The sequence below is a fragment of the Acinonyx jubatus genome, chromosome A2 (genome assembly GCF_027475565.1).
Source record: "Acinonyx jubatus isolate Ajub_Pintada_27869175 chromosome A2, VMU_Ajub_asm_v1.0, whole genome shotgun sequence".
NCBI lineage: Eukaryota > Metazoa > Chordata > Mammalia > Carnivora > Felidae > Acinonyx > Acinonyx jubatus.
Window position 1 is genome coordinate 48,364,985 of NC_069383.1, and position 27,493 is coordinate 48,392,477.

A 27,493-nucleotide genomic window follows, 5' to 3' on the forward strand; every position below is an offset into this window, starting at 1 on the left:
TACTAAGGGAAAAGCAAAACAGATATCTGTACCCACATTTGGAAGAGATAAGGCACACTGTTCCTAATTTTTAATTCATTTTCTTCTTGTGAATGAGCTATTCTTTCCAGTTACAACAGGAACCAGAAAATGGAGCTTAACTTTTATTTTAACATTTATTAGAATTAATACAGGGTCTCTAGCGGTCTTTGATCCCACATGGTACCAGTTCCAAGTAAGCCAGGAAATGTGCAAATCTTCAAAAAGAGGACAGCTAAATCTATCAGCAGCTTACATAAAAGAGTCAGAGTTTCTCAGCCACATGAATGCCTTGTCAAATGACTATGCCGGCTGAAATTAGATCTAAAGTAGGTGAGCAATATCCATGGCCGTAAATTAAAATTCTTATAAGCCACACCTTATTTAGAACCAAGAGCATGCATCAGCTATGGTAGCAGCAGTTCATGAATAACGGTGGCTGATGCCCCATTGGTGGGTAATGTCTAAGGTGTGTTCAGTCATAACAGGCCACACTCCAAGGACTTACAGGAACTGGTTCCGGTGGGAACTCAGAGCTGAGATGATCACTGCAGGCCTTCTGCTCACCTTTCTTTTAGTGTTTCCACTTCAGTGAGGATCATCTGACTGAGAGAAAGAAATGACTCCAAATGTCAAACGAGCCTAAAAGATTTTTTTTTAATGTTTATTCATTTGTTTAATAGAGAGAGACAGAGCATGAGTGGGGGATGGGCAGAGAGAGAGGGAGACACAGAATCCGAAGCAGGCTCCGGGCTCCGAACTGTCAGCACAGAGCCCGACGTGGGGCTCGAACTCACGAACCGTGAGATCATGACCTGAGCTGAAGTCGGACGCTTAACCGACTGAGCCACTCAGGCACCCCATCAAACTAACCTAAAAGGTAGTAACTTTTTATGTTTTCACTCTTCTGTGGATCCTGAGAAACTTAACAGAAACCCATGGAGGAGGGGAAGGAAAAAAAAAAAAAAAAAAAGAGGTTAGAGTGGGAGAGAGCCAAAGCATAAGAGACTCTTAAAAACTGAGAACAAACTGAGGGTTGATGGGGGGTGGGAGGGAGAGGAGGGTGGGTGATGGGTATTGTGGAGGGCACCTTTTGGGATGAGCACTGGGTGTTGTATGGAAACCAATTTGACAATAAATTTCATATATTGAAAAAAAAAAAAAAGGTAGTAACTTTTGAGTTTGGGCTTTCCTTGAGTTGAAAGTAGTTTGTCGTTCTTACCTTTGCAAATCTGAATTGGCACTGCATAAGCACCTACACATTGCTTTCTCGCAGGGAGTTCACAAAGAGCACACCAGCTTCTCAGAAGACCCAGACAGCCGGGACCAGGGAAAGTAAGGTATGTTACCCAATTCTACCTGCCTTACATGTCCTTGGGATTTCTTTACCATCCAGACAAGAAAAATTGGCACCAAAAGGTATAAAAAAAAATCCTTTGTAAAGTTTGTCATATTTCAGTTTCAGGTTCCCTTCTTGGAACGGTTAGTCTGTTCCTTGAAAAAGGAGCACCTTTTCATAGAATCGCTGCCTCTGGAAACAGCTAGGTAGAGGATTCTTGCCATACAGAGACCCTTCTTGTATACCTGAAAGAGTGCCATAGTGCTTGACATATGATTTAGAAATTCACCCCTCCGTTATACGATAGGAAATTCTGTACCCCAGTACATCAGGGAAGGACGACAAGTACATGGCTACAACTATTAGGGGAAAAAAACTCACTAAGTTTTCCAATCAGTCCATAGTCTGCCTAGCATCAAATGCTTCAGCCCCAGCAAGTATGATTACTCCAAAGTCTAAATGACAAGCACAAAGCTAAAGCCTGAAACCCGATTCTTCTTTTCAAAAGTGTTTAGTCTGCTCTACATTTAATAATAGGCTGCTACCTCATTGGGTTTCAGAGCTGCATTTGAGTTGTACGTTTGTCTATGTTTCATTTTCCTCAATGATAAAAAGGCAAGGAGACAAGTGATAAAAAAAAAAAAAAACAGTAAAAGCAGAGTTCCCATAACATATCAGAGAAGAAGAATGCAAACTTCCTAAGCAAAATTGTCTTACCCACTGGTCTAATAGTCTCAACTATGGTCTCACTAAAGGACTATGTGAAGTAATTTTACATCATTTCGTATTAAATTGATGGTGGCTAGGAACACTATAAAAGCCCCACTAATTCAAACCACTTATAAGAAAGATCAGTTTGAATTAGTGACCATTCTAATTATAGGGTATTTTTTAAAAGGTAATGCATTTTTACTATTTGCATGACTCAGATTCAACCAACAAAACGTAGCTTAATGGAACTCCTGCAGAATGCTGCTCAAATCAATAGAGAAAAGGATTGGAATTAGCATATCTATTTTAGTAAGAGTTGGGGTTGTCAGAAAAGGCATTTTTCTTAGTTTTGATATTCTTTTTATAGTTATATTTATCCCGTGAATTTTTCAGCAAGTGCTTTCTTGAAAATTTCTTACTTCATCCCTATCCCTGAGTTTTCATAATGTCTTAATTAAGAGGGTTTACATTAAATGAATTTTTTTCTCAAAAATTTTTAAATGTTTATTTATTTTTGACAGAGAGAGAGAGAGACACAGCATGAGCGGGAGAGGGGCAGAGAGAGAGGGAGACACAGAATCCAAAGCAGGCTCCAGGCTCTGAGCTGTCCGCACAGAGCCCGAGGCGGACCTCGAACTCACAGACCGCGAGATCATGACCTGAGCTGAAGTCGGATGCTCAACCAAGTGAGCCACCCAGGCGCCCCTAAATGAATTTTAAAATAACACAATCCTTTATAAAAGCAATAATCAGTAACAACTGACAGAATTCCACGGAATTTTAGACAGGCTCCTTTATACAATAAATGTGCCTTTTATTGAGTGTGAATATACAATAGGAGCAATAGGGTCCTCTCTGCAACACTGATGTTACTCTTTCCCTGCATCTGTCCCAAGAGGCAGTGCTTCCATGGGACAAACCAAGGCAACTCTGGTTTTTAAACAACAGCGGTGGGATGTTTAAGCGTTGGCCATGGTGTGGGTGATACCCACACCAGAGGTCAGCGAGAGATGAGACACAGGCAGACTCCTGGATCGAATGCTGCAATCCATTTACTGTCTAGGTGGAGAGCTGGTGGACTAGAGGCCCTTGGGAGGGCCTTGAATCAACTAGAAAATGCTCTGACAAGGGCAACTCATATGACATAGGGCTCCAGAAGCTCCAGAAGCTTCAGATTTAATTTTTTTTTTCAATGTTTATTTATTTTTGGGACAGAGAGAGACAGAGCATGAACGGGGGAGGGGCAGAGAGAGAGGGAGACACAGAATCAGAAACAGGCTCCAGGCTCTGAGCCATCAGCCCAGAGCCTGACGCGGGGCTCGAACTCACGGACCGCGAGATCGTGACCTGGCTGAAGCCGGACGCTTAACCGACTGCGCCACCCAGGCGCCCCCAGATTCAGATTTAAATTAATCAAGTATATAATCCACACCTACTCACGGTCAGCCATGGCCTAGCCAAAGTGTTCACAGCAATCAAGCCACAATGTTATTTATTTTTATTTTATTTTATTTATTTTTTATTTGTTTATTTTATTTTTTATTTTATTATTTATAGCATCCAAATTATATATATAAATATTTATAAGTTTGTATATATTATATCTTTATTATTGTATTATTTATTTTAATATTTGATTTATTGATTTATTGATTTTTAGAGCGAGAGAGAGTGAAGCAGAGAGAAGGACACAGGGAAAGAGAGAATCTTAAGCAGGCTCCATGCTCAGCACAGAGGCTGATGAGGGGCTCGATCCCACAACCCTGGGACCATGACCTGAGCCCAAATCAAGAGTCGGATGCTTAACCGACTGAGCTGCCCAGGCAGCTCAAGCCATAGTTTTAATTCATGTGAGAGGAGCTGAGCTGGTGAAGAGGGTTATGAACACCAGGAGATCATGTCTCCGCAGGCCAGGTGAACTGAGGGATCCAAAGTGACCCTCTGATCAAGCCCTGCCCTGAACCATGGAAGCTAAAGCTTCAGATTTCCACTCAGTCACCAGCTGCCAGAGTTCTCCTACACTCTTTGTCAAAGATGTTAGTTTCCAGTTGGAATAGACTGGAAGCCAGTTTTTCATATATAAAGAGTACTGCAGATCAAGGCCTCCGAGGTAATCAGGTGAATCATTCAAAATTAATTTTGCTTGACCAGCTGGAAACATGAATGACAGGCTGACAACTCCTATTCATGCCCATTGCCACTTGTCATAATGGAGAAGAAAATCTGATTTAAAACGCACTCTTTGTTCCTGTAAATGCTAGTGTGTTAACATAATCTCTTTCTAAAAACTTTTGACTGTTTTCTCCATATGATGAAGCAGTAAGCCAATAATGTAACACCAAACCATGTTCTTAGTGCATGTAGCTCAGCAAATCTAGATGTACAATGAGAAAATTATAGACAGGAACTTTGGACAAACTGCTTACCCTCCTGATCTTATTTCTTTGTGTGAAAAAAGTGGCCAGGATTAAATAACATAATGTACATAAAGCAGGAGGCACAATTATAGGTATAAGGCAAGGCAATAAATGGTAACTATTGTTATTATCATGCTGCCCTTCAATGCAAAGCCATTTCCGCCACCCTCTGTTCCATAGAGATCTGATGAATTTCAGTAGTGGGAAGTCACTATGTACCTTCATCATCAATGGAAGAGGAGGTAAGTATGGTCCGTGTGTGTGTGTGTGTGTGTGTGTGTGTGTGTGTGTGTGCACGCACGCGTGTGCGCACCCACATGAGAGACAGAGAGAGAGAGAGAGAGAGGGAGAGATTTACTTATTCAGTCTTTTTTTTAAGACCCTAGTTCATTCCAAAAAGAATTTGCAATGAGATGGTCACCTTTTCTCTGACTTTCCCTTTAAAATGCCCATGGATTATTATGTAGGTTTGTAGCAAATGGCCATGAGCAATGGATTTGGGTTCTGAGATCATCCAGTTAATCATAATCAATCTCATGTTCTACTTCACTGAATTTCTTGCTTTCTCCATGGTGAGAATTAGGTGTAGAGCCTGGAATTAGAGATAGTCCCTCATGCTAGACTTAATCCAGGGACCCAATGGGGTTCTGAGGGACTCTACTGTCATTTACAGTAGATCTCTGCATTGAATGGGAATAAGGAAGGCGGAATGAGGAAGCCAGTCTCTCTCACCTCTCTTCCGTGTGTTTCGGCTGCACCATATCTGGTGTTGTGGGGTCACCACTTTCAGCCCCACATATTCAGAAGACAAAGAGAAAGGACACTGGAGCCGACAGTGCTGAGCATCGGGTCTTAGTTGAAATGCCACTAATGTGGAGGGGCCTTTCCTGACCTCCTTTAGCAGCCGGTTAGACACTTACTTCACATTGTCATGGTTCATCTTCACACTTGTCACTAACTCATTATTTATTAATCTGGGGGGAGGGGTGTCATCAATTACCTCTCTTCCTCCCCACCCCCGGTAGAGTATAGTAAGTTCCACAGAAGTGGGGCCTCATCTGTCGTGTTCAGTGCCACATCCCCAGCACCTAGCACAATAGGATCTTTGCAGTCACTCAGTGTTTGTTGAATGAATGAATAAGTGACGGTGGAGAGACAACTTTAGCCCCTCTTTCCACACCTCAGCAGATGCCTGTTCCAATTTCCTTCCAAGTACACACACCAGTTGCCTCCAGCATTAATTGGGCTATGATGTCTTGCATGGAGGCGTTTAAAGGTGTGGTTTTGCGTATCTCTTTCTCAGATGAGATGTTGATTGGGTTTTACCTTTTGAGAAAAGGTCTGCAACACTCTTAAATTTCATGAAGCAAACTCTATCTTTTCAGGAAGCAAAATCTGTCATCTTCTAGGTCAATATTTCCACCATACTCTCCCAATATGCGCACACACACACACACACACACACACACACACACACGCATGCACGCACTTCTCATGTGGAATATTATTTGCTTGTCTGGCTATAAATAAAGTTGCACTTTGATTCCCATTTTGGCTTTTTCCTGTACAGGACCTGGGAACTCTGTAAATAAGTGGGGTTTGGGGCTTCTGACAGGGCGAGATTTAGGAATTCCTGAATGCGTAATCACAATACCATTAAAATAGACCCAAACGCCATACTCTTTTAGCTCTAATACTAAAACTTGATCATAATTTTCAAACCAAACACATCTTTTGTCGCATAATAGCTGGTGATTTTACAACCTGTATGTGACAGTATAATGTTCTCAGTCGGCTCCCATTTCTGCCTTGGCCCCTAAAAATCTCTGATATCACAACCTCTCTCACCATGAAATTATCTGCACTCACAACAAGAACAGCTAAAGGGAAAGACTCAAGTCCATCATCATATCGGGACTCTGGAAATGTACCACATGAATCAAATAAGGATGGGAGGGCCAAGGTGGGAGGGTCTAGAAGTTTTTGGCTCAGAATCCACCACCACCACCCCATTCATGTACCAACTGGTACTGTCTCTTTAAACTGAGGTTTTATGTTTACTGTCTATCCATAAGAGCACTCATGCTAATAAAACATCATGACTGTCACTTTTACTACTCTGCCTTATGGCATGGCGCAGATCATTTACAATCATCTTGAGTAGTAAGTTGTACCTGGCCTGAATAAAATGGACTTTATGACAAAGCCAGGAAATTATTTCAGATCTGACAACGCTTTGGACACTTACCTTCAAAAAGCCTATCTGTGGCATCTCACTAATGTCTCTAACTATAGTATTTGCAATTAACGAAGGAGGAGGTGATTTTCCAAAATACAAGTTAACCAGATATTCTGAAATTAGTGATAAACATATATACCCTACTTTCTCTTTCTATGTCAAGCTCCACTTCATCTGAAATGAAATTTTGTGTAATTGGATATTGCAACAACAGAAAAAAAAGTGGCCCCCAGGGGCACCCGAGCATCTCAGTTGGTTGAGCATCCAACTCTTGATTTCGGCTCAGGTCACGATCCCAGGGTGGTAGGATCGAGCCCTGCATCTGGCTCTGTGCTGACCATGGAGCCTGCTTAAGATTCTCTCTCTCCCCTCTGCCCCTCTCCCTAGCTCGTGATCTCGCTCTCTCTTTCTTCCCCTCTCCAAATAAATAAATAAATAAATAAATAAATAAATAAATAAAATCTGTTTACAGGCAATATATGTGTTCACACATCCTTAGTTCCTTTTTTTCGGACCTTCGGATGGGGCTCCTCGTAGGGCCATTCCAGCAGTATACCTGAAAGATACTACCTGGTCCTTACCACTAAGCCGCAGTATCTGCACATCATTTCTACTCCTTAACACACACCTCCCCCTGTCCTAACACTAAGAAGCCTATTTGAGGGCTTCCACTTGGGAAAAATCAGAGGAGAACCGATAAATTTAAATATTGGGAATTGCAACATCTCCAGCCCTGCTACTTGCATATATATATATATGCTCATCGTTCAACGATAAAGTCACACCGCTTCATAATGGGAATGACAGACGACTGACAGAACAGAAGAAACGATAAAAAAACAAAAGAACAGACGACCCCTCCTAACACTTCTGGGCTTTTATAATTCTTGCAGATCTACGCTTCTGCAACTCTGCTTCTAGACGTAAGGGAAGATGAAACGAGTTCTGAAGAGCCAACTAGTTCGATCCAAACGAAGAGGCTGAGAGGTGACGGGTGGTGGCGGAGGCAAGGAAAGACACTGCCTTTGGACTCGAGATTCTTCGAAATCACAGCACATCCACACTACTAAAGAGTCACTGGCGGGTTTGTGAGACGTGTGGATGGCCCTGGCGCCAGGATTGTCTGGTTGTTGATACAAACCGCTGAAGCCCGACAATGCAGCGGCCATGCCAGTCTGCGGGCTAGGACTGCAGAACGAAGGACCCTTGTCTTTGCCCCCGGCGGTAAGCCTGGGCGAGCTTCTCCATGTCCCTATGCCCCTTCTTCTCTATCAGTAAAATATGACTTGTAATAATAACCTGTCTGACAAAACTCTTGGAGGATTTACTAATAATAGGGATAATAAAATACTCGTAAAATTTAAGTGCCATAGAAATGCGAAATTATATGAGCCAGGCCTGCCAGGGCAGTCCGTTTCTCTTCTGATATCATTTAAAGCATGTTTATGGGCATATTATCTCTTTCATGATGCCAAGAAGACAGTGGCTTCGGTGAAATATTTCTAGCCTAAAAGGGTAACAGGAAACACTTCGATTACCCTGCCAGGGTTTGTGAAACACTTTCGCTGACATTCTTTCACTGGATCTTCACAATAAGCCTGTGAAATAGACTGGGCAGATAAAATCATTCCCATTCTATGTGGAAAGAAACTGAGGCCCAAAAGGGTTCACTGATGTGGCTCAGGGTTATCTGGCCGGTGGAGTCAGAGCCCATGCTAGAGTTCAAGTTTGCCCACTCCTGGCCCTGCACTCTGTTTTAACTTACCGCCACCACCTATCAAAAATAGGAAGGAATAGCAATTACTTGATGGATTGCTATTATTATTTCTGCTCACATTTGCTGAACACTGGCTACGTTCCTCTGCATTATCATCTCATTTAATCTTCCACTTAGGAGGCAGGCTCTGTTTCTTTAAAAAAGTTTTCACTGACCACCACAATGCAAAGGAGAGAGAGAGAGAGGGAGAGAGAGAGAAAGAGAGGAAGTTCCTTCTGCTAAAGTCACATGGCATTTTCCAAACACTCATCTGAAACATAGTCCTCGCGGCTAAATTTTCACACGTCCACGACATTGTGACATCCTCAGGAACGGAAATCGTATCAATCTTTGCACTTCCCATGGCGCTCAGGACAGCTTAGTGTGCATCACAAATGCTCAGTGAAGGTGTTTTGCTTGACTGATTACAGGCATGTGATTTTTAAAATACTTAGATGGAGCCAACTTTCATAGTAATAAACATTTTGCGTTCCTGAAAATGAGAAGTCCCAGCTCTCCAGTTATTTGAGTGAACACCACATTAGCTGATTACATTTTTGCTTACCATTATTTTAAGTCTCTGCTGTACCTTAGAAATATATGTCTTCAAGGCACGGCATTTGCCATTGGAAACTATCCTATCATAAGTTGAACAAGTATCTCCCGTGCGGCTGATGCTGTTCACCCAAAGCCTTTTTGCTTGATGGCTCCTTACCTGATAACATACTGTCTGTTTTTATTGAGGGAAACTTCAAAGTCATTTCATGCTTGTGCCTATGAATCATCAGATGGTCCTCTGTTGGGAAGCGCTGTCAGACAAATAGAAAAAAAAGGGGGGGGGGTGGGAAGAGGGGAGAGGAGCCATTTAGTTTTATAACATATATTTGCCATCACAGAGAAAGAGATGTATTCAGCATTGCGTATGTGACAGGCAAAACAAAAAATTAGTTCTGAAAAAGTGTGAAAGCATGCTAAGTTAAATGACAAATTATTTTTTGCAAGCAAATGGGCAGAGATGTTCCTTTGAATTGCACCCAAATATATGCATCATTATTGCCATTATAGTTTACCGGGGGCTTAACTAGGTTGCAGCAAAATCTGGCTTAAGAGTAATAAGAAATAGAGACCTTTGCCTGCCATCATCTCTGGCTCCCCGTTCCTCCTCTGGGAATTCCTTTTAAAAACCTCTACTTCCTAGATAGTCTTCGAATATAGTCAACTATCATGACTCATCAGTAAATTAGGTATTTCCTTAGGAACTAGAGGTTTGCATCTGAAGGAAGACCCTAACTTTGTGTTTAAAGAATCAATGAGAAAGAAGAAATGAACAATATTGAAAGTATTCAAGTAATATATACAATAGAAATATGCTATACCTTCAAAGAATTCGAGTGTTTGAATGAATGTTCAATGTTTATTTATGTTCCCAAAGAAGCCAAGTAAAATTCTCTCATTTCTACCTCTACGTGGGAGAAAAACATGTCCAAAGTAGAAAAAAAAAATGAATTTAGACCTAAGTAGCCCCGGAGTTTCGCAAAACTATTTGGAACTTTTGTCTAAAATTAAGTCTAAGGCATAATAAGTATGCTACACATTATCTATAGATTAACCAAAAGTAGGAGAAATGCATGAAGTAGGAAAAGAATTTTGATTCATGTCAGACATTGGGAAGGAATTCCACGTCATGCTCAACTATTTGATACATACACCTACAAATGTGCACATGCCATTTGTTTGGAACGTTTCTGTTGATGACGACCTTGCACACTCATTATATGATCTTTTATAAGTATATGTATATGACTTATAGTAACATGGAAAATCATTTTTAGGATTCTATACTCTGTACAGTATCGTAAACCAACACTTTATTATTAATTTTCAAAGAATGATGTTATGGTTATCAAAAATGTAGCTCTCAAATGTTTTCAGCTGTCTGGCTTCTAGTCATATAGTGGGACTGGATTTCCTGGCCCTCTTGTGGTTGGGTGGGGCCATGTGACTCGTTCTGCCCATGGAGTCATGAATGGAAATGACACATTACTCATATGTCAGCAACTAATTCGTGGTGCAAGACCATCTCCCCTTTAGTCTGGCAACTTACAATATAAGAAATAGTGGCTCCTCAATCTTCCTAAATCTCTGCAGGAATATGAAGAGCATTTTTGAATTCTAAAAGATTATGAAGAATGTCCTGCCAAGCTCCGATAGAAATGGATGCTTGCGCAATTGAAATTAGCGATTGTTGGTTTAAGCCATTGAAGCTTCGGGATAATTTGTTATTGGAGCAGATCCTAGCCTCCCCTGACTCAGACTGGTATGTTTTTGATAACTGAACTTAACAAAGTGTCTGCTTTACCAAAGTCAAATGAAAATACAACCAAAGGCAATAAACTCTGCTGAACATTTCCGAATCTTTGACAATTTAGAAAATCTCTTGGAGCTTCCCAGTCCCTTGGGATAGTCATTTTAAGTTTCGATCACTATTGCATACCGTGGTAGGCATCTTCTTTGCAACGTGTATAGATTTGGGTTCATATGAATGAGGGAATTCACTGCACTAAATCCTTTGGAATAAAAGTAGTTTGGGGAATACAAATCATTTCTTTATTTGTTATTTGTATCATATATATTGGCGCATTTAGAATCAGCAAAGCATGGTAATTATGTCAGATTTCTAACTACATAGAAGTTTGATTTGTAACAACAGGGGTTTTTGATCAAGTTTCATCTATTTTCTTGGTCCTTTATAACACCTTACAATATGGGACACTACCATGTGTGGTTTATAGACAGGGTAAACTTCTTAGTCTTTCTGCTAAAATCCTTACTTTAATTTTTACTGTGATATATATAATCAACAAACAACATGGCAATAGCCTTTACTTCGTATTTGTAAGCCATTTTTTGGCTCCATAAAATAACAGCCCATAATAGAATATTAACCACAATACTTATTAAGTGACAATAATCTCCATAGTATGCCATGTTAACTATAAACCCCTCCCCAAAGAGACAATACAGGGCATCGTGGGTTTTTTTTTTTAATTTACCAGGAATATAGCAGCAAATTGTAAATAACCAAAATGTAGAGTCTACAACAGGTACACAGCTGAGAGAAGCCACTGGAACTCAAAACATGTTCATGCTGAGGGCAAAGGGGCAGTGAAATTAACAATGGAATCTGTGAGATCAGAAAGAGCAAAAGAAGCTTGTTTCTCTTGACTTCTGGGACAAAGCTAATGTATACGGAGCCGTAACACAAAAAACCTCCCAGGTACTGTAGACCATTCCTAATGCAGCAAAGTTTCTTTCCATTGAGGGAAAAGGGGGAAACATCACCCCCAATGCAGCACAAGCACTGGTAACTCATATTTACTCTCCCCTTTCCAATCCCCGGCCATCCTTTCTTCTCTATGCAGGTTCCCAGGCTCTGGACGGTCATTACCGTAAATGCCATGATCACAACAATTGACTTGACCGTGATTGGCTAACACTCCGCCGGGAGACCCTTGGAACCACTAGGGAACTATGACATTTCCTCAATTCTAACACGTCTTCAGCTGAAAGCTGCGCATATTTTTTTTTTTTAAACAGCCTATCAAGAGAAAGAAACACATTAAATAAAAACATCAAGTTTCAGATGCATCTTTACGTTTAACTTTGGCAAGGGGTTGAGGGGGAAGGCTTGGAGTTTCACCGGGCAACCTAGAAACTATGGAAATCCTCAAGCCTCATTTTGTCCAACCGGTCCACTCAGCCTTCTCAGGGGAGAAGGCTGCTCCTTCACTGAGTTCAAGGTCATTGGAAATTCACCTCTTCAACCTTCACTACCAGCGTCCTAGACTAAACCCCGCCTGGCTAGCCTCTCGCTTAAAAAGAACCTCTCTCAGGCTGCTTCCTTCTCAGGCTACCATTATATCACTCTGTTTCCCGTCATGCCCTGGTGCTCTTGAAAGAGTCCTCTATGCTGGCCACCTCCACTGCCTCACCACCCACTCACTCGTTAATCCCTTCCAACCTGGTCCCCGCCCGGACTCCTCTTTCATAGGTCACCCGCCAGAACCCAATAGCCAAACCCAACAGCCTCTGCTCAGCCTCTCACTGCCCCGGCTCTAGCAGCGTCTGACACCGGTGACCACACGTCTGTGGCATTATTTATTTATACCCTGCCTGATTCCAAAAAGGAGAAAAGACGGCTCATAGCAACACATAAAACGGGCTGGGAGAGCATCAGCGAGAATCAGGGGACACCCGAAAGGGAAGAGGTCCAAAAAGAAACAAAGCTAAAGCCAAAAACGCAAACCATCGGGCAGTCATTCTCAACCGGGGGCCATGGTGGCTCCCAAGGGGACCTCGCCCCCAAGGGAGAGGTCAGGGAGGCTGCCGAACATCCTGTCACGCACAGGACAGCCCTCACAACGAAGAATCATTCAGCCCCAAGTGCTAATAGTGCCAAGCTTGGGAAATCCTGCCACACGGTCCGTAATTACAACAGCAGTAGTAGCAACAACGGTGAACATTAATAGAGCACCTATTATGTGCAGGCCCTATACTAAATACTCTACATGCAGTATCTCATCTAATCCTCACAACGATTCTGCCTGATGGGAGCCATTGGAGGCAAAGAGGTTTGATGTTTAATCTCCCCTCTTGAGGTTTAGATAAGTGGAAACACTGTGGGTTCTAGAAGAGTTATAGGGGGTTTGTTTTACTCAAAGAGGAAAACAAAACAAAACAGAATTCAGCTCTGATGGTGAGCTATTCCACCAGTAATCCAAAGGCCCCATATCAAGTGACTATTGTAAAAGCAGCGTCCTCCCTCCCCTTTCTGAAATAACAGTCCTGAACATCTGGTGGGCAGGATGCGTCTGGCTTACTTCCAGGGGGAAAGTTAAGGATGGAAGAGGCCAATGCTGATGTATTTCACGGGGCTTTGAGGGAAGTAGTTCAAACTATTCAAAGTAGAAAATAGTAATGATGAGGAAGATGATGGGGGGTGGGGATGGTGACGGGGGCTTTGACGACATCTTGGTGAAGAAAGCAAACCCACAGCAGGCATGATTGGCAAGTGAGAGCTGCTTTCCTGTCAGAAGGCAGGTAGTCTCTGGCAAAACAGACCAAAGGATTCTCACACTCACCTGCGAACAGCCTGGGGCACTGCAGACAAACGGCCTCTCCTGCTCCAAATTCATCTTGGATTCCTCATAAATCTGAAGGGTCACGGGGAGAGGGAGGAAGGAAAACAGAAAGCCATGAATATCTCCTGCTTCTACCTAAGAAACATGAGAAAGGCGATTGCTCGGAGCCCCTTGCAATGCCAATCCCCAAATTAGACAAGATAAACGTTAACGTGAGCACAGGTCCCGCTGAAGTTCATTAGGCTTCCTGCAGTCTGCCTTCCTATTGTTCGCTTGAGTGCGTATTTATTGTACTTTGAAGAAAAATGCCATGGGGCTGTGCAGCAGAGATTCTGCCTCTGGAAAACCACCTGGACTATGTTATTGCCTGGTAAGACCGCACCTGCGCAAGAAGATTCCAAAGTAAAGTTCACACCTGCCCTTTGGAGTCGGCGGGAGAGGAGGAAGCGAATGGGGTTGTCACCAGTGTGGTGACCAACCCTGAGCAGCAGTCACATAATTCACCCATGATCGCCCCACCAAGCTTCAGGACAGCCACAGGATGCAAAATAGCCCTGCAGCCAGCTCAGCAAATGACCCCAGTGGTGAGCCATGATTTTAAATTCCCTTTCATCTCAGGGATTCACGGATGCCTCAACAAAAAGTACCCGAGTTATGCAGGGAGAAACAGAAATAAGACAAGACGGAAAACGTCACCTGGGATATTTTGTTATTTTGGTTGTACAGGCTGATTTGAAATCAATATTACATTAAGGCCATCGCCCATCTGATCTGCAGCTGTTATCTGGCGTAAGGTAGCTTTGTGGGGAGAAATCTTACGTTACGGTCTCAGGCATAGGTTAAATTCGAGTGTGGGTCTTTTCTTATGTAGGGGTGAGGTTCTGAGGTAAGCTTATGAGGCAAAACTTGAGCATAATCAAAATCACCTTGACAAATCCTCCCCCAACCCGATAAAAGTACATACACGTGGTTTTGTGGTTACCGATCTATACAGCAACATAAAAATTTTTTAGACATCGTGAAGTACTATGCAAATTTAAGTTTCACAATTAAACCGTCTTCTAAGTCACACTTTTCTTTCTTGCCAATTTTAGAGTTGAGTTTAAATAAGCTACGTGTGCTGCTGGCGGGACGTGGCTCTCTCAGGGACTCATGGACTAAAGCCTATTGCTTTATCTCTGAAGCACAGGAAGGAACTTGCTTCCTTAAAATGGTACCTGCAGGTGATACCAAAGGAGGCCCAAGTTACCTTCACCCTTGAAAGAGGGAACTCTGCTTCTACTCAAGAAATAGTTACCCTTTGTCCAAGGAAGCTTTATTATCTTGCAAAAAAACCCAACGCTAATCTGTCTGTCACTATACCCTTGCCCCAAACACTAACAGACTTCATATCTGTTCTTTGGGAAACAGGTGCACGCTTTCACTTTTCTGAAATACCAAGCGAAAAGACTTGCCTTAGGCAACACTCCTGGTCAGATATTAAAAAACAAAACAAATTTACAAATGCAAATTCTTCTTCACACTGCTTCCTCTTCATACAATTTTCACTCAGTAAATACCCTTTCCGATCTGTGTCTGGATTGACTGCCCACTGGTCACTTACCAACGCGGCAACTTAGCATCATTTTATAGCTTTCCTGGGTCAGATGTATTGCTTAAATGATTTTACTCTATTATATGTGGAATGAGAAGTAAAAAAAACAAGTATCTTTAGGAGCTTTCCACTTGTCCCCGTCTGAGGAAAGTCATGAGCAATTAAAATGACTTCTCAAATCACTTATCACAGAGCATCCCTTCTGTCCCCTGTGAATGCTGATTTACTTCTAAGCCTCAAAATAAAGGGTGAGAAAGTGGTTTTGATCCAAGATAGAAAAAAACAACAGAGTAATTGAGTTATCCATTAATTAAATATGCTTTGTCTTTCTAGTAAATTTTTAAATGCCTTCCTGGAACTTTTCTGTCTCTGTGACCATGATCTGCCTAACTGGGCTGGGTCATTTAATTGCTTCAGGCCTCAATACCCCCTCTTTACAATAAGGCTATGAACATAATCTTCGGCTCCTTCATTCCTGTATCACACTGATCAGTGAGGAGGCCTGTAAGACATGCCCAAATTATGGAGAAAGGTCTCTGTATTTATTTTTTTTTTCAACGTTTTTTTATTTATTTTTGGGACAGAGAGAGACAGAGCATGAACGGGGGAGGGGCAGAGAGAGTGGGAGACACAAAATCAGAAACAGGCTCCAGGCTCTGAGCCATCAGCCCAGAGCCCGACGCGGGGCTCGAACTCACGGACCGCGAGATCGTGACCTGGCTGAAGTCGGACGCCCAACTGACTGCGCCACCCAGGCGCCCCGAAAGTTCTCTGTATTTAAGGGTGTGTGTGGTGTGTGTGTGTGTGTGTGTGTGTGTGTGTGTGTGTGTGTGTGTTTGGAGGTGGCTGGTGGGGGAGGTTCTGTGGACAAGTGTTACTTAATCCTCACCATAACGTTAACTATTCTCTATTTATAAAGGAGAATCTGCTATAAGGTGAGTCTTCCTTGGATGCCACCTAAGACTTTTAGTCGCTAAGGTAACAAAAGAATGCCAATACAACAAAAGAAAACCAATACTAAGATTATCTGACAGTAAAAAGGGAAAGCTCCATATAAACGCATTTACGGCATACGTCCAGAAGTAGTAATTAGTGATAATAATTAGATTAATGTCCAACTAATAGCAGTGGTCAAGATTGGAAGTGCCACTACTGAAGGTTGAAAGAGATTCACTAAAAAGCCAAAGTGAGGAGAGAGATGGGCCAAGCCCCGCCAGGTAAGTATGAGAAGAAAGTATTTTTCTACCATAATCACAACTCTACCCCACACGCTGGTTCACCAAAATGCCGACTTTCTCCGTAAGTTCAAGCCTACAATGGGAATAATCTAGCAATTCTGGCTGGTATCAGCATGAGCTATTTTATCTTAATTGTTGGCTACAATGTGCCATAACCAATGGGTAACGTGCATAGGAGCTGCAGCAGATGCCACGGACTTAGACTATGGTGTGGATGCTTGAAGGCGGAATAGGCCCCAGCCGTAGAGATTTACTCTGTCTTATTGAGCCATCATGGTATGGATGTTACGTTTACAGCCATATGATTAATCAGAGAAATACAGGTTGCCTTCAAATAGTTTAGATGTCAGTCAGCAGTATATTCAACTGAGTTGCTACTGTCATTTTATCATTCTATGTTTTAAACATGAATGAAGCTGTACTAATTTATCATATGCTACGGATCCCACGGCCCAAATGTTTTGGCAACACGGTGCCGGAATGAAAGTCCTAGGGTAAAATGGCAGTTGCTAAAATAAAATAGGCTGAAGTGATTAATAAAGTCTACGGTGAGTGGGTGTGTATACAGAAGTGTGTGAACCTCAACTGCTTTATTTTGACGCACTGCAGTTCCCACATTCAACCCTCGGCAAACAGCACGCCCTTGCTCATTGCTTGCTGTGTGGGTGTTTGTGATGGTTTTACTAAATGGTACCGCTCTGCCACACGGGCTTCATTACTTTTATCAACTAGTACGATCTGGTCTGATGTATTAGTGAAGAACCAGGTCTCTTTTTATGGTCTATTATTATGGTTCTCTTCCAGCAAAGAGTGTGATCACTATTCTCTCCAACGGACTCCTTCGAAAGCCCCGCAAATCTTTTTCTTCTTATCATCCACTGAGTGGGGCAAATCACTCAGACATGATTTTAGCCAGCTTGCTCTGCATTAGGGCCTCCGAAGTCATGCCTCAACCTCTTATTTCCCATTCTGCTGTTTTACCAGCTGGGACATTTTAATGAATCCAGTTTTGTTTGGCAGTCGCCATACCCCAGGCTCCACTGTGTAGAGTTGACATGGTAGGCGTTCAATAAATATTTGTGGAATGGATAATGAATCCTGAATCATCATCATAAACCACCCCAAACAGCTTGCCTTTTCTCTACTCCTAAGGCAGTGGTTCTCAAACTTTTGGGCCCAGAACCAAATTTTCAGCAAGGCGAGAGGTTGTGCAGACCCCTTGTTCCACTCGTTCTCAGTTATGGCCAGGGAAGACAGTTCACCAGACTTCATGAAAAAAGATGTCAAAGTTGCTTTTGGTGAAAACACTGAGATGAGGCTAGTTTCCATTAAACTTCACATGTAAGCGTCTTAATTCACTCTAAGTTCGGTCTGTTAATATTGCCATAGACAGTGAGGCCACTGAAGACCAGTCTCTTAGCCATGTGCTGGCTACTTATGATCCCTACAGAGCACCCGTTGAGAAACACTGAGTGACCCCATAAATTTGGTTAGATACAGTCATAATTGTGGCAGACACTATCTAATCATTTAGGAGTTTCTAAACAGCTCTATTTTTTGTTCCTCTTCTCCAAAGTTCAGATTCAATGTTCACTTAGAACAAATGCCTTATGAGTCTAATTTCCCTTCAAATTTTTGGAAAACAACACAAAACCCTAATAACAAACCCTAATAGTACATAAAGTGAGTAGAGGTTTTTCCCAGTTGACAAGGAGATGACAGGCTTGATTTACAATTCAAACCCTCAACTGCCACTGGATTCCTCAGCCTTGAAATGAGCAAGAATCTCTTTCATTGTTCAGTGTTTGACCCCACAAATTCCTCCTGGTCTAAAATGGGAAATCTTCCACAATGGCTGATGCAATCCATTCAAATGCTTTGCCAGGCATTTAGAGATATACTTGGAATTACCATTTCATGAAAGGCAAATATTGCAAAAAAACAAATGTTACCAAAAACTTGGACAGTCTACACAAATTTCTATAAATATGTATTTTAAGCAAGGGCAACAACCGAGCTCAAAGGGAAAAAACCTACATCAACGAAGTTTGCTATAATCAGCCAAGAGTGATGCTTCCCTGTCTGAATCATAGGAAGCTGATACTGATCCTTAACACCAAACTCCAATCTCAGGTCTCTAATCTTAGAATGGAACAAATTTCTTCCAGTAACAGCAGACAGATTCATACAGTGACACAGGATTTGAAATATCAGGACACTAACAACGTTGTTTTCATCTGAAAATCTGTATGCACTTTTATCAACGCCGAAAGTTATGGGAGCTTCAAAAATGCAAACTGAAGTTGTACATACAAATGAGCACTAATGACAATATTGATATGTCCCCATCAGCTCTGACATTGTTAATCTGACCATGAATGGATTATAGATCTGAAGGGGGGGCTGGAATTTTAATATGAAGTTAATAACATCTGTCGACATTTATTGGCCTACTGCGAGTGTGGAAAGAGCCTTCTGGACAGGACTCATGTGAAAGAGACCTCGCTACCTTGCTGAGCTTACAAGATTGCCAAAAAGGTTCTAGAGGGGAAAATAGGTCCTTCCTACAGTGCTGAGGACAGCTAACAAACAGGAGCATCTTGAGTTAGTCAAGCTGTGTGAGAGCAGATCAGTCTTTGTTTCTGGAAACAAAAGTTGCTCATTAACTACATTAGTTAAGTGCATAGCCAATATGTACTTCATGCTTCTGAAAAAAACAAGTATTTCTCTCAACATATTGGTCAGAAAGGCAAAGAGCCACATATAATAATAACCCAACAGAAATTCAAGGAGGTAGGATGGTTTTCCCAACACATGGCTAGCTCCTGGAAGAGAATTTTATATCCAGTGTGGGGCTAAGACTTTCTTTCTTTGTGAAGGATATTGTACCTTTCACTATCTCCTTTGCTCATCTATAAAACATGACCATTTAGGAAAACATTGTAAAATCAGACCATTCAAAGAGATACCACATGAAAAAACAATTCGTGGAAGTTAATTATTTCCAATATACCTCTAGTTTTCTAACCTTAATATCATACGGTCAAATAGAAAAATAAACACCCTTGAATTTAAGTCCAAGAAAATCAGTTATTTTGTGAGTGTGTCCTTGTATCCCTTTCTGCCTTTCTGTGTAGGTCTCTCTTTTTTTCCTGTATCTTCGCTGTCTAAAAGTCTTTCTCTTTGTGTGCCTATTTCTCTGTGTCTCTGGCTTGTCTTATATGTCTTTCTCCATCTCTCTTTGTGTGTCTGTCTCTCTGTCTCATACACACACGCACACACACACACACACATGACCATGTGTGCATACACACATTTGATCAGCTGTATTCTTCCTAGCCTTACTGGGAAAAAATATCTAGTAGGCTTGTTTCCTGTCTCAGTGTTATTCTTAAAGTGGGCTGCAGCTAGAATCTGAATTTCATTGGGCTATTATTATTTGCAGCTGTGTGACCTTTTTAACCCCTGCTTTTAAAGTGACATTTCAGCCCTCAAGCTTGACACGCCTTGAATGCCGCAAAGTTTTCGAACCAGAGATTTACACAGGGAACAAGACCAACAGTGGGACCGTACCTCCTAAGTGAAAATTTCACCAGGACGTGGCGAGAAGGGGGTGTGCTGCTGGGCAGTGAACGGCCAGTACTCTTCCCCCGGAAGTCCTAAACTTTACACGTACCGCTACAGTTACTTCTTACTCTTCTGCTCAAACCGGAAAATCTTTGTCCTTAAAACATGTTCGCCATCCACCGGTATCCCCAAAGTTCAGAGTCTTACAACCTGAACCACAGACTTAAGGAGGACTGTTTCGCACACTGCGTCAGGCTACGCTAAGGGACTGGCCAAAGTCTCCTTGGAACCAGGGCCCCCGTTCCCAGGAGGAAGGATTTCCAAACAGTTTTTGTCTCTGGAAACTCACCCAGGCTTTACTCCCCATCGGAGGCCCGAACAGGAGGGTGCTGGGGGCTCACGTCCACTCATGTACGCCTGCAGAGCTTTGCGGTTTTATTTATGTGGCGTTTATACTGTGTATGAAAAAACATTCCAGTGGGACTGGGTTTTCATATGTTAGATTCCTCTTTTTTTTTTTTTAAGTTTTCCATATGTTTCTTTGGATACGAGGCCTCTTTTCAAAGTTGCTGGCTAATTTCTACTTATGTTTTGCACAGTCCTGCCTTACAGCTTTCCTATCGACGGGTTCAATAGTTCAGAACGTATTTGCTAAAAGCATCAGTGTTGGGCACTCGAGGTGAGCGCTGAAAAAGTCACCACAGCGTGTGTGTCTGTGCCTGAGAGTGTGTATTCAGGTCCTCCTCTTCTTGCTCCCATGGAGCATGATATTTTTGTTTCTTTTTTTGCAGGGCACACTCTATCTCTAAAAAAAAAAAGTGTATTTGGCATGCATGTGGTTAACAAAGCGCTAGGACAGAGATTCTCAGGAAGTATTAAATGGAACCAAATCAGCTGACTTATTTCTAACTGAGGACAACCTCAGAAGACATGCTGAAGGCAGCAAACTCTGCCTTTTTACCTGCTCCCAGTAAGAACACACTGAAGAGAAAAGCAATGAAAGGAGAAAAGAAAAGAAAAGAAAAGAAAAGAAAAGAGAAGAGAAGAGAAGAGAAGAGAAGAGAAGAGAAGAGAAGAGAAGAGAAGAGAAGAGAAGAGAAGAGAAAAGTTAAATTGGAATAAGAAGGGATCCGGGGTTTCGTTGACATGGTCATCTTTACCTTTCCAGAAAGTCTTCCACTGCAATTTAAAAAAAATTTTTTTTCATTCATTTATTTTTGAGAGACAGAGAGAGACAGAGCACAAGTGGAGGAGAGGCAGAGAGAGAAGGAGACACAGAATCCGAAGCAGGCTCCAGGCTCTGAGCTGTCAGCACAGAGCCCGACGCGGGGCTCGAACCCACAAAACGTGAGATCATGATCTGAGCTGAAGTCGGATGCCCAACCAAATGGGCCACCCAGGCGCCCCCTCTTCCACTGCAATTTAAAACAACTGCCCCCTAAAATCCTGAAAGGAAAAACTCTAACGGCAAAGAGACTGACTGCAAAACTGGGTATATATTTTTCTACAAGTCAAAAGCAGCCTGTTTAGAAAATCAGGAAAAAGTCAGCAGTACATTCTTTCTTCTCCCTTTTTGCTCTACTACAGTAAAAGCTGCCTTTTTTAGAATTACAACACATCCCAAATAATTCTGCTCTGCCTCTGGATAATTTTTGAGATGTTTGGGTATATTGGCTTTTAAAACTGTGTTTATAAACAATGCATATTTTTAAATGGTCTGGAAAATCACAACATTCTAGTTGGTTTTCTTTTCACACATTCAAATAATTTTTATCGGGGAGAGTCGTTTTCTTTGTATCTCCATTCTATATAAATATCCTTGTATCCCCAAGCAACACAATACGTTTAGTCCACCTAAGGGCTGCAATAATACTTTACATGTGAGTTTTCTTCTTGTGCGTGAATCTGAACTACAAAATTTAAGAGTGTATATAAACACAGTGGTGATCATGCCAGACCTCACTACTTTCTGCAAGGCCTGGTAAGAGATTATTTCATTTTAAGATTACTATTACTGACTTACTATTCAAAGACATTTGCAAATGATCATATGGAACTAGGTACTTTTCCCCTGGACTCCAACAGAAAGCTGGGCATTTCCCAGTTCCATGTAAAGCAGCCGGCAGTTTTGTGTTCAGAGCCTGTTACACCTCACGGCGTCAGTTGGACACAAGGTAAAAATACACTCAAAGACTTGATTCGGATTCCTGACACACTATGCTTCAAATGTCAAGCATGTGAACATTGGACGGTCCTAGCGGGTCACTTAAAGGCCATGTGAAGGCAAAACCCTTATGTCATCTGAAGATGCTGCCGTCATTCTAGTAGGGTTCGCTCTCTGAATACTAGCAAAAGGCACGTCTTCCTCTGCCTTCCTAGGGAAGGCATACTTTCTTTGCCTGGTCCGGAAAGGGGATGCGGAAATATGTGAAGCCAATTGTTAGGTGCCTCTGTTCCTGGGATCCCCGTTGGCAGTTAACAGGTGGAGGGCAGGGCTGTGAAACATTCTGCAAATTGCAGAACGACGGGCACAGTGTGGTACCGAAGTCTCCTGATCCAACACCCCACAGTGCAGCTTTTGCAAGGGTGATAATAGCAGGAGCACCACTGCCCCCTGGCCCTTGCCTCCTGGTTCCCAGATAAAAAGCAGATAAGAGGACAGTAAGAGTGAGACCGTAAAACAAAGCCCGCACACAATAGAGGAAATGAAAATAAGGGACTGAAGGCATATCCACCTCTCTCTACGTTTCAAAGAGCTCTGAAAAACTTAACCCAGTTAAGCTTAGGATGAGGCTAAATTCAATGCCAATGAAAACTTTATGAATATTCAAGAAAGCGTGTGAAATTATCACTCCCTCTCCTAGTGGAGCAGGGGTGGGGACAGTTGCCAAAATTTTAACTAAGCATAAGCATACCCTTTCAGGTTCAATCCACAGAGGAGACAGATGAGTAAGCTTGTATAAGCTACCTAGATTTTTTTTTTTTTTTAAATAAATTACCTGGTTTGGCTACCTACAGTCCCCACTCTCCAGTTAACTTACCACACCGTTTTAAGCAGTGTTGACTCAACAGAAGCAAAATAAAGCATTGGCCCACGGTGGAAATATGGCTCTTTCTCAGATGCCTTTTCACTCCTGATAATTGCCTGTTGGTTTTATATTAATGCTGAGGATAGTCCCATCAAAAAGAGCGTGTTTTTTTTTTTTCTTTTTAAAATTTAAGTAGAGAACACCACAAGCTTCTAAATTCTGTTTTCATGTGCCGGGACCATCAGCCATCAGCTCACAGAACACTTACTAGGGAATACTGGCCTCCTCAAAAAAAGTTTTCAATAAGAAAATGTGTTAATAGCCCAAATACACACACACACACACACACACACACACACACACACACACACACACACACTTTTTTTCTCTTGGCCTGTTTTCTTACTAAGAAGTTGGGGTGTGTGTGCTTATACGTACATATTCATACACACATTACAGAGATGATTTCATCCCCATAAACTAGTTCAAACACTCAAAACTGATGCCTAGTTCCTAATGTAACCCAGAGGAGAATACTGAGCTCACAAGGGGGCAGAGTAAGAAAACTCAAGTCCGCCTCTCAGCACAAGGTCACCACAGTTAAGGACCATTAAACTTGTATTTTAAAAGTACAGAAATAAGCTGTATTTTTGAGGATCACTAAATTGTTTCCATGGGCTAGAAAAGTCCTTAATGCCTTTCTCAACTTCCTATTAAACAAAAGACTCACTCACTAAAGCCTACAAATCCACTAAAACACCCTGGAAAAAGGACACGGAAAGAAAAGGCCTTTTCCTTGAACCACCACCCACGAGAGGTTACGCTGTACCAGACTCCCAATTCATCAAAAGGTCCGAGCCATTCACAAACAAACGCAGGGGCCAGCTCCTTCTATCCCCCAGGGCTAGGCCCCCAGACAACAGCACCATTTTTCGGTCAACACTCCACATCAGCACAGAAAGGGAAAGAGGATTTCTTAATGCCCCTGCTCTCCAAAATATAGGACCCCTCCCTAAGCATGAATGTGGTTTCTTTGCTCAGGGGGTATAGGTCAGGGCCTAGGAAATACCCTGAACCTGACTTTTCCAAGAGAAAAAGGGGAAAAGGGTACAGGCGGTACCCAGAGGGGATCTGGAGGCATGCCTATCAGACATTTCCATTGAAAGGCTGGGTAAAGGGGAGGGGGAGGGGCAAGTCCCCAAATCCGCAGGGTAAACTGCAGTGGCTCCAGGAGGGAATTCAGGGATCTTCACAGAGCATTGTTCACAGGCTGCTTCAGGGAAAGTGGTCTGTGGACAGTGATTGATTACCTGTCTCAGAGAATTTGTTCAGAAGTGATTCAAGCTTGGCACGCACTGGGGGTAGGATCAGAATGCCGAGGACACTGGTCTCATTCATTCGTTCTTTCCTCACACAGTCGCTGAGCACCTACTATTCCCTAAGCCCCAAGCTAGGAACAAAATAACTTCTGCCTGCTGAGCCCTGACTGTCCAATAGGGAGGTGAGGCCCACACAGATGTCTGTAGTGGAAGGTAAAATTTTAAAGGCCAGAAAGTAGTTTGAGCAAAGTGCTGAGAGTTCTGAGGCTGTGAGAAAGCAAGGCTATTTCAATCACTACGTCGAACACCATATACTCTCCTTTCACAGCCAAATATTTCTCATAATAGAATGCCAATGTAAAGTGCATGTGCATTCACACACACACACACACACACACACACAGCTTGGAGAAATCTCTTAACTGTACTAGAAGGAAGGTTTTTTAAACTTAGGCTTTCTTTTGCTTTTACCCTTGATAAATAAGATGGCATTCTTTGTGGTAAACCTAACAATGTGGTCAGGGGACCAGCTTTTACATTAGAAAGTTGCTAATTATGGGGCGCCTGGGTGGTTCAGTCGGTTAAGCGTCCGACTTCGGCTCAGGTCATCATCTCACAGCTCATGGGTTTGAGCCCCACGTCGGGCTCTATGCCAACAGCTCAGAGCCTGGAGCCTGCTTCGGATTCTGTGTCTCCCTCTCTCTCTGCCCCTCCCCTGCTCACACTCTGTCTCTGTCTCTGTCTCTCTCTCTCTCTCTCAAAAATAAATAAACATTAAAAAAAAATTTTTTTTAAGCTGCTAATTAAATTTCAGTTCTGTTGCTCACCAGCTGTGTGATCTTGGGCAAGTTATTTAACAGTACAAGACCAGGGCTCTAACCCCTAAGCTATGGAGCCAACGAAGTTATTTAACATCATTCTGAATATCTAATATCTGAACATTATCTCCTCACTATAAAAAGAGACTACAGACAATATCAGCATTATCTGCCTCACAGAGATACTGGGAGGATCAAATGGATGATTTTTGGGAAAGCACTTAATAAACTGAAAAATGCCGTGCAGTGTTGGTCACTGTCTTTATTACGCAGTCACCTTACAGTAAGCACGTGGAGCCGCAGAGGTCCTGGATGGTGCAAAGAGTTATACTGATACTTGACAGCACGTGTAAAGAGACTGAAGATTCTGATGGGTGTTGAGGGTGATGATCTTTAAAGACAGCCTCACCTTCTACGATTCTCTGACAATCTAGCAATTAGCAAGCAAAACTTTTATCTACTAGCCTTTTACTGGAAAGCTCCCAGGTAGGATTATTTTCTTGGTCTTCTAATTGAAACACGATGTCGAGAAATGCTTTGTAGTCTGGTCTGTGTTCAAACCCTAGCTCTGTGACAGACCAGCTGACCTGTAAGCTTGGGCAAGGGTCACTTGACCCTGGGATAAATTTGGCTGTTGCTGGCTGGGCAAACCCTCAGACACCTTGCCCTGGACTTCGAAGAGCCAGAGCCACACTGCATGTGAATTTGTTTACCTTCCTGGAGCATCGCTCCCGACCAGAGAAATGCAGGTAAAGGCCTTGGCTGGGCAAGCCCACCCGCTCGTCTGTGCCTGGCTATGCTGTCCTTGTAGGCCAGCCTCCATTCACACTGAAGGCAGGGAACAGTAGAGTTTGGAGGGCACCCAGGGTAAGCCAGGAAACTCAGCACCTTCTTATCAGTAGGGGCTTGCAGGCTTACCTAGAGTCATCATAAATAAGACCAGTAGACATGACATTTTCATCCATCCACTCTCCACTTGGTCTATTAAAAGAAGAAACCAAATCTTCCTTTTGCTATCACATTTTCTTTAGCAAATTATATATACATTTTTTTTGCAATTGCGTATTCTCAGTCCCACTCTTCCCTATTTTTTTTTCATTCTTCTCCTTTTCATTCCCCAAATACTCCATGTAGTAATTAAAAGAAATACCTTGAGAAAGGCAAGAAGAAATAGTTAGCTGTGGAAAAAAGGGACGACAGAGCACAAATATCTGGATGTCTCAACCAGCTGGAAACGTGGAGACATGATACCTCCATTACAGCAACATTTCCTAACCTTAGGACACTGGAGGCTTCCGGAGGAATAGCCTGAGACCTCTGTCCCTGAAAGCAGGCCACCCCTCCCTCCCATAATGCACAGAGGTCTGTATGAGTAGGAAACCTAACAGATTTTCAGGTGCTCAATGCTTGGGAATGGTCAAATTTTTATTTAACGAAAACATCTCTTCCGTGTACCACTACATCCTATGGGTCGGGCATTTTTCATCTCCAAAAAGCATTTTCCATCAAGGTTGAAAGAAAGCCTTGATTGGATACAGCTTTGATTTATCTTCTCCACTGAGCACCTCTGTAGGGAACATAGCTGGGTAAAGCAGTTTGCATATGAGTCAGGATGGCAAAATTCCCAGTTATTTCCCAAACCTTCAGTTTTCCCATCCACCTCTGTGATACGTACTTCAAAGGATTTCCGGTATTCTTGAAATGGGGGCATTATTTAAATAGTGACACCAAGCTCATGTTTGTAACATGCCTCAGAGACCTTGAACACAAGTTAAAATAGTATCATTATTTCTTCCTCTGCCCTCTACTGTTCCCAAAGAAACAGAAACAACCTCTTACACACACACACACACACACACACACACACACACACACAATCCTCTGGACACCCAAGTTAACCAACATCTCCCTCCTTCCCAAACCGCCAATCAGCCAGTCACCAGGCAAACAGCTCAAGCACCAGGCAAGGAAAACATGTTATTTTTCTGGGCAAGCCTTAACTTCACTGCCTACAAAACATAGCCCCACGGGGCACATCCCACACATCGTGAGATTAAGGCTCCCCTCTCTCATTGGAAACCAATAGTTACCCGTCAACGCCCGCGGACACTGAGGTCAGGATTCGCTGGCATGCGCCCTAACGTCCAAGCTCATTTCTTCCCGAGCTTTCCTACACAAACCAGCACTCACATCCAAGCTATCCCTGCAACGCCTCTCCTACCCAAAATACTAAAAGAAAGCTCAAAAAGGAGTAGCAGCATGAGAGAGGAAGCTCTCCACAGAGCCTCTAACCCCCAGCCACCGAAC

The 27,493-nt window shown here is 42.5% G+C and overlaps 1 protein-coding gene across 8 annotated transcripts in view; it reads right to left on the reverse strand.

Moving 5' to 3' along the window:
* The window catches only part of CREB5 (cAMP responsive element binding protein 5), a 484,504-nt gene that overhangs the window by 311,712 nt on the left and 145,299 nt on the right, over positions 1 to 27,493 (reverse strand). For 7 of the 8 annotated variants that reach the window (XM_053218281.1, XM_015085960.3, XM_027075175.2 and 4 more), the window contains 2 exons: positions 13,622 to 13,693; positions 9,196 to 9,289 (listed from right to left, as the gene is read on the reverse strand). In XM_053218281.1, coding sequence (XP_053074256.1) covers positions 9,196 to 9,289; positions 13,622 to 13,675 — 148 coding nt within the window. In that variant the 5' untranslated portion in view covers positions 13,676 to 13,693. Of the gene's footprint in view, positions 1 to 9,195; positions 9,290 to 13,621; positions 13,694 to 27,493 lie in introns of those variants that run through there. The other variant, XM_027075180.2, reaches the window with a different exon arrangement.